Here is a 13,188-nt window from a genome sequence, read left to right as displayed (position 1 = left end):
AACGTATCGAAGTGAAAGTAGAAATGCATATACGACAGATTTTTGTTAAAATAATTAAAATCTAAAAAATATTTTTAAGGTAAAAATTAAATAATTAAAATCTAAAGTTTTTGATAATTCCCTTATTTTTTCTTTTGCCTTTTTAGCAGTAATTACTCTAACATTTTACTATGAATGAAATTTTTCTTGTTACCAGATTTTGTCTTAATAATTACCAGATTTTTAACACGTAAGGTAAACGAGAAAGACAAAATTTTGAAAAATCAGTATAACAAGCTTATTGTAAATATAAAAGTGGCCTATGATAAAATTAATCCTCGTGTACTTGCTCTGGCACGATTCCCACAATTCATTTATTATGTTGATTTTATGATTACTTTAGATTTTTCTTGAATTATTTAATTTCTTAATGGGGAAAAGAAAAACATTTGACCAAGCCTTTGAAACAACCATCAGGGTTTAACTCCATTCTTTTAAAAATATAATGCAGAATATTATGAAATAAGGTGACTAGTTTATTTCTTGGTCCCTGAGGCAGCTAACACAGAGGCTTATCAAACTTATAGTGGGAAATTACCGATTCTCACAGCTTTTTAAAATGTGTTCTTCTGCTCCCACAGGGGACGCCTGTGTTTGTGCATGCTGGCCCCTTTGCCAACATTGCCCATGGCAACTCTTCTGTGTTAGCTGATAAAATTGCCCTGAAACTGGTTGGTGAAGAAGGATTTGTAGGTAAGTCACTTCCTTTAAACTTCGTTGTTGCAAAATATTGAAGAAATCCGAAAGATGATGCCTGGAACAGAGTGGTACCCATTCTGACTCAAAATACATTCTTTTAGGCCCACCTTCCAGAGATGGTCTCAGTACTGGAAAAGCCCTAAGGTCTGGTCTATGCTAGTGACATGACATCATGGTTGGAACATAAATTCTGATGTCAGGTGCATTCAGGTTTGAATATAAGCTCTGACACTTGCTGGCCACATGACCTTGGGCACATTTTAATGACCTCTGAGCCTCAGTTTTCCTATCTGTAAAATGGTGATGTCTATTGTATCAAACCTTATAGAGTTATTGTGAAAACCAAATGAAATTATTTATTCATTCAGCAAATATTCATTGAGAACCTAACCCCACATGAGACATGTGATTCAGAGCTCTGTCTGCATGGTCAGCGAAGCAGACCTAGTCCTGCCCTCCTGGAGCATACTGTCGGGTGATGCATGTCATTTCCTAGGAGAAAATGCTCATTAAACGTTACCCATTATTAGCAGTAATCGTACTACTCATCCCTTGAGATGAAATCAGCCTGCTCTTCCTCGAATCGCCGTATGCTTTTGTGGCCTAATAGAGGTAGACTCCCAACCATTAGCCTTGGGAATTTTAATTGGTAGGACTGCAGACTTTTTGTTGCTGTCAAATTCTTTTTGTGGTTCCTGCTTCTCTTTGGCTTTTGTTGGGTATTCTGGCCAGAAGGAGGGAGCAGCTACTACCATAGAGTTTGCTCGGTCTGCACCAGCCCAAGTGCCACCTGTAGTATTAAGGCTGTGAGAAAGCAAAAGACAAACAAACAAGGATTCATGGGATGGCACCTTTGCTTGACATCTGAGGGGTTATGGCAGCAGATTTTCACATGGCAGCAGGTCATTTCTATTCAGTGCGTGAGTGCCTGTAATCAAGTCTAGCAAATGCTTCCTTCACACTGGTTACTAGAAAAGATTCTCCTGGACAAAAGAACTTAGCTCTGCACTTTTATACTCAGCCATTACAAAGTTCACTCCGGGTCAGTGAGATGGTTGGAAGAGTTCCCTACAGACACAGTCAGGACCAAATGTGGATTTATATAGTTCACATCTCAAAGGTCTGTATTATGTACTCTTATGTACTTTACTGCCTCGGTAGCAGATCCACTTATGAGAGTGACTAGACATGCCATCTAAATGGATTTGCTCAATTGATCACAGCATAATTGTAGAGCTAATGGACAAGGAGGTTGGTAAGGGCCGGCGCTGAAAAGTTAGGTGCTGTGTGAAGTGCTGGTTCTAATGCACTGACTCCACAAATAGAAGAGCTTCTAGAAGAAAGCACTCTATTGTATGCTGACAGAGCTCTCTGCCTCTGTGCGATCCTTACTCTATCAACACATTTATAGAATATGTGTTACCGCAGCAAAGGATCTTAAAAGGTATATGCTGGTGATGTATGCAAACCATGCCAGTTCCCTGGGTGACCTTGGACAAGCCATTAGCCACTCTGGGTGTGTCCCTTGTGGACATTCTCATCTGAAAAAACCAGAAACTGGACCAGAAGACAAACTGGATCTGGATAGGTAGCTGTGGACCCAGAGTTAGAAGCTGTGGAATCAGAACCCTAACTGGTATTATGACCTGAAGCAATTTTCTGAACTTCTCTAGGGCTCAGTGTCCTCTTTTGATAAAAGGAGACTATCTATGCTACAAAACTTTAACGAGTCATATCAAACGAGAAATTGCTTTGTAAACCTAGACTTCTTTTCATACCCTTGTCTACCACAGTGTCCCCCAAAGGCAGTGACACTGTCAAGCCTTTTCACTTGCTCTGCTGTAGCCTCACTCACTAGCCGGAGAAAAGTAGGGGCAGCTCTGCATCCTTCCCAGGGGGAGGCCGGGTGTGTGGTTGGCACATCCATTACTTTCTTTGAAGAAATCTTTTCCCAGCTTCCAAACTTGCATCCCCTTTGAAACCTCAAGGTGGCTCTTGGGGACTAAGGGATGCAAAAATGTATTTTCAAACATTTCCTTTGCATGTGTTGTTAGGTCAAGCATCACCCTCTGGCATGTGAGCATTCAGCATAGTTTGGGGGCTTCAAACGAAAGTGATTCCAAAAAAGCCCTATTTTAACATCCTTCTACAGAAATTAAATGCAGTAGTACAGGTTTACCTGAAGTCTGAGGGTGAGCTTGTGACCTTGGAAAAGACGTTGTGTATAGGAAACTCTCTTAAGAGAAAAAAGCTCAAACCTAAAAGAAAAAGATTGATAATTTGAGTTACATTAAAAAATAAATTGTTTATGATAAAAGATACAGGATTTAAAAAGCAAGTGACAGATTGGGAGGCAAATATTTTCAAGAATAATAGACAAATGACAATTATCAGAATATATAGTAGCCCACCGTGGACTAGATTGATTTAAAAAAATCATAATCCAATAGCAAAACTGGCAAAGAATTTGAAAGGTCATAGGTAACTCACAGAAGAAAGAGTGATTTGACAGCATTTCGAAAAAACCAGTCAAACGAAAATATATTTAAGTCCTTTTGAGATAATTTATTTCAGTGCACATTTACTGAGCTTCTGCTATATGTCAAGTAATACAGAGAAGAAGCTGGAAATCTAAGATCATTAAGACACATTTCTTAGCCTCCAGTAATTTATAACGTGGTCTGAGAGAAGCCCACCAACAGAATCTCAGTGGTGAGTACCATGCACTTATGAGAGTTAGTATCGTATTGATTAATGAGGAGCCTTAAAAGATGGTGGGCATCTCTTAGATAGAATTTTCTTCATATACTGGCTTGACGAAGGTACATTTCATCTAATTTTTTGTTCTGTCCCAACACACACAAAGAAGGTACTGTTTTGTCTACTCTGCAGTAATTACTCTAATGGAATCAGTATTCCATTTAAACTTAAAACAGAATGAAGTTTATTTAATTAATTGCATGAATTTGTTAGACTAGAGCAAAAGGTTTCATGAGGATTTGGAAGAAAGTGCTGTGGTCACTGTGATTTCTATTTCTCCTTTAGTCAGCCATCCTTATGGGAGTCCACTTGACTTCCATTTATTGCTGTAAAGGCAAACATTTCTTTGGCATCAAACTTCAGTCGTGTTATTTCTAAAAGAAGCATGTAAAGGAAAATAGCATAGAGTTTCTAGGTTTTAAGAAATGATCTCATATTGAAACTATTTGTAGAGATTTCAAACTTACACATGAACCTTGTTTTATTTTTAATTTGTTTTCTGTTCTCTTAATTTGGTTTTGATTGCAGTTCAGATGAATCCCTTGCCTTTGCTCTAGAATGCAGGGTCCACGTGTACATCTTTATAGCCAGCAGTTCTTAACCGACAGTCACCAGGCACCCCTCCCATAATTAAGTACAGAATTATATACTATGAGTATATATATTTAAAAAAAAAAGGGGGGAGAAAATCTCCACAGTTCTCACCAGATCCTCAAAGGGGATCATGACTCAAAAAAGCATCATCTCATAGCCTAATGGATGTCGTGTAAGCCCACTCACCTTACAGTGATCTCTGTGAAGCTTTAGTGGCTTTTGATGTCCCAACTACCTCTGGCATTTAGCATCCTCGTCCAAAGTCTAAGATGTCAAGAAGTTACCTAATTTATCCTGAGTCTTTCCCTTGCTGTCTGTAAAGAATCACACAGACCCAGGCTGGGCTCTCTGGGTGCTTCCTGGGTACATAAGGGTAAACAAACAACGCAGCAGAAGGGGAAGATTAGACAAGTGCCCAATGATTTCATGCACGGAGCTTGGCCTTGAACATTCAGGAGTCGGATTTAGAGATCAGAACCAATAGCCGTGGCATTTCCAAGACAAACTGAGTAGGATTGGGAAACAAAGCCTTGTTAATATTTTCATTACAAATGCTCCCATTCTCTGAGCCATTCCCGAGCTCCAGACCTGTGCTAAAGCTGTTGTGCACATTCTCACTTGATCTTTAAACAGTTCTTTTCTGAGGAATGGGTGTTACTATCCCCATCTTACAGCTGATGTGACTGAAGCCCGAGATTATGACACATGTTCAGCATCCAGCCAGTCAGTGGTGAAGGATGCATCTTCCCGGCTCCCCTCACCCGGACCTAGACACATGATCCACCGGTCCTTCTGCCCACCGTGATTTCTAATCTCTCTTTACCTGGTTCCCATCCAGTCCCATTAAAAAATAATCAGTTTCAGATGGTCTGTCTGCAGCAGATGGTCAATTAGTGCCAATGTGATTACACTGTGCTGATACAGAACAGTGTGTGCCAACTGTAATGAAATACATTTGGTTCTTTTTCCCTCTTCTTCTTTTCTCCTTAGTACTTTACAAGATCTTTCTCTCAAATATATGCTAATTAAAGCTTATCTTACTGAGTCACACTCTCATTTCCTCACTCCCCTCGCCTGCGTCCTTTTGCAGACAGTTCCAGATCTTTCTTCTTGGGCTTCAGGGGACTCTGGTGTCTACACCCACTTACTAGCTTGTCCTCTTTTTTCCACTTTTATTGCCGTGACATTTTAAATATTCCTTCATTTTGGTAGAAGAGAACCAGACCAAATGAAACATTGCCATCACTTTATCCACCCTTAAGAAAAATCTGACGTCAAGTGGCCTTCCAGCTTACGAAGCTTTAATTCCCCCAGACCTCGGTCTGTTTACATTATTTAGAAAAGCTGGTCTCAGCCTGTGCTCCATTTCTGCTATGATATTACCCGTTTTTTCCTCTAGTGATTGTATTGTAATTAAATCAAGGAGCAGTAGTGCTGAATTGTTGGAGACGCTGGCTGAAGGTCACATGTTAACCTTCAGGGGAACTACTCATCACCAGTTGTTTTTAAACCCCTATAATCCGGATAGCTTAGTAAGAGAAGGTTGTTACTCATTGTCCCAGGAAGTCTGACTTCTCTTAATGCAGTTTTGGGCCTAATCTCATTCTCCCTTCACTCTCTGTTCTGGCCTTTATTCCGCCTCACCTTTGTCTTCCTATGTTTTTGTATAAAGTAGCCCTCTCTTCTTTCATTACTCAGTCTTCTACCCTTAAAAAAAAAAGTGAAATAGTCCAAGTATACAGTATTCAGGAGAGTATTGTTAACATAAAACAATAAAATAGCCAGTTATTTTATCAGCAAAACAGGTTTATCTGGAGCAGCAAAGAATTGCAACTCGGGACATGCCACTACGGTGAACTACATGCAAGTCCAGTAAAGCAAAGGAGAGGAAACTGTTCTCTAGAAAGAAGGGGAAGTTGGGAGGGGCTGTTAAAAACAGAAAGGCCATTGGAGAAAACTGGGAGTTTGAGTGGCTTTTCATTGGCTGACAGTCTCACTGGCTGTGCTGTTGCCAGGCCAGCAGAAAATCTTTCTTCCTCCTCCTGGTAGTTATAAAATAGAGTCACTTCCTGCTGAAGATGCAAGGTACGTCTCCCCCTGTTCGGGTCTGTATTGACATAGAGTTGTATTTTGTACCTTCAGGCTCCCCAGCTCCATTTTAGTGAGGTTTCCCTTTACTAATTTTCACAGTATGCAGGTTAAAATAATAAACATCCATGTTCACACAACCCTGTTGTGTGAAAATTATAACCTATTGCTATGTGTCCTTTAGTTTTGTTTTTTGGTTTGTTTTGTTTTTTTTTTAAGTAAAACATTAGAGATAGAGTTGAGGACCCCGTGAGTCCCTCTCTGATCCATTCCCTTTATGCATCTCTAGTAGAAGTCACTATCCTGATTTGGGGGGTTAACATTTGCAGGCGTGCTTTTGTACTTAGTTTATCACATAAGTCTGCAAAAGTTCTACAACAGAAATCCTCAAGCCTTCTCTTGTCATGACACGTCTTAGAGTCTCAGCAGTTTTTTCATCACACTTCAGGCCAAAAGAAATACCTGACACTCATTAAGTAGTTAGATCCAAACATCTTAATGGATATTCATGTTCTAACAACCTAGTAGCTGTCTGAAAAAGGAGTGCATATCAATCGAAAGAGGAAATAATACTTCACTCTTAAATAGCCAGCATAACTTATTAACAAGGTGTGTGTCCTTGTTGGGCACAGAACAACTTCTCAGTCCTTGGAATCACTTGACACTTCAAACCGCGTTTTTGGTTCTACATTGGTTTTCACCCAGTTCTTGCTTTTACTGCAGCAACTGCCTAGAATTTAGCTTTGCAAATCTATGATGTCACTGAAGGGAATGCAGCGTGAAAGTGTTCAAACAGTGAGCTGCCTCAGACAAGTAGATTGCAGTGTCCAACGGATGTCGAGTGGTGCCGAGTTTCCCTCCAAATTTTAAAATATCCCGAGGCTCCTCTGAGTTGGTTCACTGCTGGGCCTCAGGATGCTTCGACACGTACATTTACTGGCTGCATTGTGCTACAACAGAGGTCAGCAAATGTCTCCCATAAAGGGCAAGACAATAAATATTTTAGGCTTTGTGAGTCATAGCGTCTCTGTGCACTCTATTGCAAAAACAGCCATAGATTTTAAAAAATGAAGGAGACTATGTTCCAATAGATTTTATGTATGGACTTTTGGCATTTGAATTTCATCGTTGTCATGTGTGATGAAACATGCTTCTTCTGATTTTTTTTTACCAAGTGATTTTTTTTCTTTAAAAAAAATGATTGACAGGCCACATGAAGCCAGGAGGTATGCAGGCCAACCCCTGCTCTATAACTTGCTATTTTTGGTCAGTGTTAACATTCCTCTGTTAACCCAATAGCTGTGATCAAAAAGCTTCGCTTTGCCTGCAGCGTCTTCCTTGGCATGCACACAGCACATGTATTTGTGCCTTCTTCACTGAGGGGCATTTAGTTTAGAGTCCTTTCAGTGTTCTGTCCCAAATAATGCTACCCGGAACATTCTTGTTTATGTCTCTGAGAACATGTGCAAAGGTGTTTCTATGACCTGTGCCTTGGCGTGAGATTTGGGGGGTGATAAGGATGCTTTAGATCATCTTAGTAGATAAAGCCAAACTGTTCTTCAAAGTCATACCAATTTATATTACTAACCATCATTTATGAGATCTCTGATTCTCCACACTCTTCTCAACATCTGTATTGTTAGATTTTCAAAGTTGCCAATCTAGTGGTAGTGAAATGGTACTTTATTACAGTCGTGAGTGTAAGCATATTTACGGACACTTCAGAGCCCACTTTCTTTTGGGCTATGTATCTCTTTTTTATTAATTTATAACATCTTTTGTATGTTCTGAATATGAATCCTTTGCCATTCTGTTATAAATGTATTCTACTGTATATAGCTTACCTTTTCAATGTGTCTGTTGTAATTTTTTTTTCCTCTTTCCATCCCTTTTTCTTTATGATTTCAGCTTTTGGAATCATAAAGGTCGTCGATCTTGGTTCATAAAATGTTAGCGCTTACATTTAAGCCTTTAATCATCTCAGAATTTATGTTTATATATGGTGTCCCTTTTTCTTAAGCCATAAAATATGTGGAACTTTCCTTCCTCCATGATTCTTTCAGAGGTGCATGTCAACTCCGGCCCTAAAAAAGGGCTGAGAAGCCTCAAGAGAGCTAAATGAGTGCTCAAGGCCAGTACATGTGCTGGTCAGCTGTTGGCTTTGGGACCTCTGCCTCAGGAACAGCTTTTAAGTTCATTTTCCGTGGCACTCTGTCTCCCCAAGGAAGCAGAGCGTAAGGGACGCATGCTTGTCACTGCAGAGATGCGAGCTTTTCTTCTAGCAGGGTTCCAAGCGTCATCTCAGCCCGACCCTTCCTGTTGATCCTGAGCTTTGCTCACCAGTGATCCCTGGTCTTTCTGGAAAAGTAAAGGACACTATTCTTACTGCGTATGTTGCTCTTATGTTGTCTAGTTCCGAGTATTTCTCATAAAAGATCCCTTGGAACTTTGAAAAGAAAGGGTTTTATTTTATGATCAGATTCCACATTGTCTTTACTTTTCTCTTTTTTTCAAGACAGTTTGAATAGAATTTGTTGACCTTTTCCTGGAATACTTTCAGTTTATCCCTTGTTTATATTGCTAATATGTTCATTAAATATGAATTAATCCTGAAATGTTTTTGAGGTAAGGAAGAAAGAACTTCACAAGTAGCGATAACAGGCGGTAAAGGCCTTTCATTATGATCTGGCTCAGCAGAAAAAGGAGCACGTGATGATGGCAATTGTCTAAAATTATTTTTCAGAAGAAAAAACAAAACCGAGTATTAAGTAACTGTAGAACTTAATGTAATAAGGTAACAGACTTTTAAATTAGAAGCCTTTTTTTTTTAATTGAAGTATATAATCAGTTTACAATGTTGTGTCAATTTCTGGTGTACAGCACAATACTTCAGTCATACATATACATGCATATATTCATTTTCATATTGTTTTTCATTATAGGTTTCTACAAGATACTGAATATAGTCCCCTGTGCTATACAATATAAACTTGTTATTTACCTATTTTATATATAGTAGTTAGTATCTGCAAATCTCGAACTCCCAATTTATTCCTTCCCATCCACTAACCCCTCCCCCATTAACCATAAATTTGTTTTCTATGTCTATGAGTCTTTTTCTGTTTTGTAAATAAGTTTATTTGTCTTTTTTTTTTAGATTCCTCATATAAATAATATCATATGGTATTTTTCTTTCTCTTTCTGGCTTCACTTAAAATGACAGTCTCTAGGTCCATCCATGTTGCTGCAAATGGCATTATTTTATTATTTCTATGACTGAGTAGTATTCCATTGTATAAATATACCAGAACTTCTTTATCCAGTCATCTGTCAGTGGACATTTAGGCTGTTTCCATGTCTTGGCTATTGTAAATAGTGCTGCTATGAACATTGGGGTGCATGTATCTTTTCAAATTAAGGTTCCCTCTGGATATATGCCCAGGAGTGGGATTGTTGGATCATATGGTAAGTCTGTTTTTGCTCTTTTGAGGAATCTCCATACTATTTTCCATTGTGGCTGCACCAAACTACATTCTCACCAACGGTGTAGGAAAGTTTCCTTTTCTCCATACCCTCTCCAGCGTTTATTTTTTGTGGATTTTTGAATGATGGCCATTCTGACTGGTGTGAGGTTATACTTCATTGTAGTTTTGATTTTTATTTCTCTGATAATTAGCGATATTGAGCATTTTTTCATGTGCCTATTGGCCATTTGTGTGTCTTTATTGGAGAATTGCTTGTTTAGGTCTTCTGCCCATTTTAGAAGCCTAGTTTCCATTTGTTTTTCTCTGTGGTGCTTTTGGGATAGGAAATCATTAGAAGTCATGCCCCGCTGCCCACCCCACCCCCCCGATTCCAACTTCTCTGCCTTCCCGCCGGAAGTGCCCACCATCCTGAATTTGGGTTATTGATGTTTAGGTTTTTTAGTGATTGTTGCTAACTTACATATATTCTTTTGTATATATCAACTATTTTCATACACTTTTAAAAAACTTAGGAATAGTATTTCTTAATTACAGGTCACCAGAGCTTTACAACCTGATCTTCCAGTGCTCCAGAGGATTTTAGTTAGAATAATACTAAGTTAGACTGATTTGGGGGGGAGGGTTCATTCTGATGCCCCTCTGGTTTATTGGTCATTTTCTGCTATAATACTGAAAACCCAGGTAATAGAGATGATTTTCCTCAGAGCAGCCACACGTGTTAGTTTGCAGGCTTCAACCATCTAGATTTGAACTGCTCTCTGCTGTGCCCTGGGGGTGACCTTGGGTAGGTCGCATAACCTCCCCACATCTTGGTTTCTCCTTATCTAAATCAAGGCTTGTTCTCAGACTGAAGTGCAGTCATTCTGGAAAAAACACAGACTCTGGCCCCAAACAGCGGACGCCAACTGCTGTTACCAGCTTAAGATGCTAGGGGTCAAACCTTCACAAACATTAATGCATCCTTTCAAATGAAGACTATCTGTGTCCTGATGATAGAAAACACAACTGTTCTGTTGCCTTGGGGAACACACCTAAGAAAACCGGTATGATTTATGTCAGAGAATGTTTTCTGGGAGTTTTATGGTGTCATGTCTTATATTGAAGTCTTTAAGCCATTTTGAGTTTATTTTTGTGTACAGTGTGAGGGAGTGTTCTAATTTCATTGATTTGCATGTGGCTGTCCACCTTTCCCAACATGATTTGCTGAAGAGACTCTTTTTTCCATAGTATATTCTTGCCTCTTTTGTCTAAGATTCATTGACCATAGGTGTGTGGGTTTATTTCTGGGCTCTCTGTCCTGTTCTGTTGATCCGTACATTTGTTTTTGTGCCAGTACCATACTGTTTTGATTACTGTAGCTTTGTAGTAGTGTCTGAAGTCTGGGAGGGTTATGCCTCCAGCTCTGTTCTTTTCCTTCAGGATTGCTTTGGCAATTCTGGGTCTTTTATGGTTCCATACAAATTTTAGGATTATTTGTTCTAGTTCTATGAAAAATGCCCTGGGTAATTTGATAGGGATTGCATTAAATCTGTAGATTGCTTTGGGTAATATGGCCAGTTTAACAATATTAATTCTTCCAATCCAAGAGCATGAGATAGCTTTCCTCTTTGAACCATCTTAAGTTTCCTTTATTGATATGTTATAATTCTCAGGATGGGTTATTCCTATGTGGGTTTTTTGGGGTTTTTTTTCTTTGATGCAATACTAAAAGGGATTTTTTTTAACTTTCCCTTTCTGTTATTTCATTGTTATTATAAAGAAATGCAACAGACTTCTGTATGTTAATCTTGTATTGTGCTACCTTGCCAAATTATTATCAGTTCTAGTAGTTTTTGTGTGGGTTTTCTGTATGTAGTATCATGTCATCTGCAAATAGTGACAGTTTTATCTCTTCCCTTCCAATTTGGATTCCTTTTACTTCTTTTTCTTGTCTGATTGCTGGCAAGGACTTCCAAGACTGTGTAGAATAGAAGTGGTGGGAGTGAGCGTCCTTGTCTTATTCCAGATTTTAGCGGGAAAACTTTCAGCTTTTCACCATTGAGTATTATGTTGGCTGTGAGTCTGTCATAAATAGCTTTTATTACGTTGAGATGTGCTCCCACTGTACCCACTTTGGTAAGAGTTTTTATCATGAATGGATGTTGAGTTTTATCAGATGCTTTTTCAGCATCTGTTGAGGTGATCAGGTGGTTTTTGTCTTTTCTTTGGTTGATGTAGTGTATCACATTGATTTGTGTATGTTGAACCATCTTTATGACCATGAGATGACTCCATCTTAATCCCAGTGTATGATCTTTTTTATGTGTTGTTGGATTCGGTTTGCTAATATATTGTTGAGAATTTTTGCATCTATGGTTATCAGAGATATTGGCCTGTAGTTTTCTTTTTTGGTATTATTACTGGTTTTCGTATCAAGGTGATGGTGGCTTCATAGAAGGACTTCGGGAGTGTTCCCTTCTCTTCAGTCCTGCCCCTCCCTTTGCATGCGTTAACAATGGGGCTTTTAATGGCAGACTCAGGCTCCATTGCACACACTCCCAGTTGTGGTCCGTACCACATTCCCGCCCCTTCAGGCTGTCTCCGCACAGCCAACCCCAGCCCTCTCCCTAAGCCTTTCCTCTGAAGCCACCTAGCCCCCGAGTGCTCCAGCAGCCCCTCAGGCTGGGGTGCAGCGAGGTAACACAAACCCTCAGTGCTGGTCCCTGATCTGCCTGCCATAAACCAGCTGCTATACTTTCTCCTCCGAGCCCCAGCGAATCTCCCTGCAGGTGATGGGGCTTCCCAGGGTGAGGGAACCTTTCCTCCTTCACAGCTCCCTCCCAGGGCCACAGGTCCCCACCCTGATTCTTTTTGTTTGTTTTTCCGTCCTACCTGGTTACATGGTGATCTTTCTTGTCGTTTTGATTGTATGAGATCTGCCAGAGCTCAGCAGGTATTCTGTGGGAATTGTTCCACACGTAGATGTATTTCTGATGTATTTATGGGAGGAGGTGAGCTCCACGTCCTTCTATTCCATCTTGATCTGGAAGTTTTAAAGTTCCATTTTCAAGTAACTTTATTTTGTATTTAGGATATTTTAGGTTTGTGATTATTTTTTTTCAGTTCTTATATACCCCATTACTGAAGTTTTACATAGTCATTAAAGAAAATTTAGGAAGTGCAGTAAGTTCAGATGACATTCATAAGCTCATCATGTGAAGAAAACCAGTGTAGTTTTTGTCTCACCCAACCCGTTCCTTTCTCTCCCCACCTTCACCTTCCTCCCTCTCTCATTTTCTTTTTCGTCTGTGCCTAGGACTTCCCCTCCCCCTTTAGTCATAGCATGAGTGTTTTTTTTATTGATTGTATAATAATTCCATTATAAAAATGAATTTTCTTAACAATTCCCTGTATTTACAGGTTATTTAGTTGTTTTCCACTTTATTATCATGTGGTCAGTGAACATCTTAGCACATTATGGATTTTTTTCTCTTTATTTTGTTCTTTTTCCTTAGGATAGATTCATAGAAAATGGAGTTATTGG

At 39.3% G+C, this 13,188-nt stretch overlaps 1 protein-coding gene across 6 annotated transcripts in view; it reads left to right on the top strand.

The window, feature by feature from the left end:
• The window catches only part of MTHFD1L (methylenetetrahydrofolate dehydrogenase (NADP+ dependent) 1 like), a 188,443-nt gene that overhangs the window by 67,488 nt on the left and 107,767 nt on the right, over positions 1 to 13,188 (top strand). For all 6 annotated transcript variants that reach the window (XR_012508535.1, XR_012508533.1, XR_012508534.1 and 3 more), the window contains exon 20: positions 621 to 732. Coding sequence is in view for 1 of the 6 variants with exons in the window: in XM_074368158.1 (XP_074224259.1) it covers positions 621 to 732 (112 nt within the window). In the remaining 5 variants the exon portion in view is untranslated. The remainder of the gene's footprint in view (positions 1 to 620; positions 733 to 13,188) is intronic.

Source organism: Camelus bactrianus, chromosome 8 (assembly GCF_048773025.1).
Source record: "Camelus bactrianus isolate YW-2024 breed Bactrian camel chromosome 8, ASM4877302v1, whole genome shotgun sequence".
Lineage (NCBI taxonomy): Eukaryota > Metazoa > Chordata > Mammalia > Artiodactyla > Camelidae > Camelus > Camelus bactrianus.
This window is presented reverse-complemented; position numbering and strand designations above follow the sequence as displayed.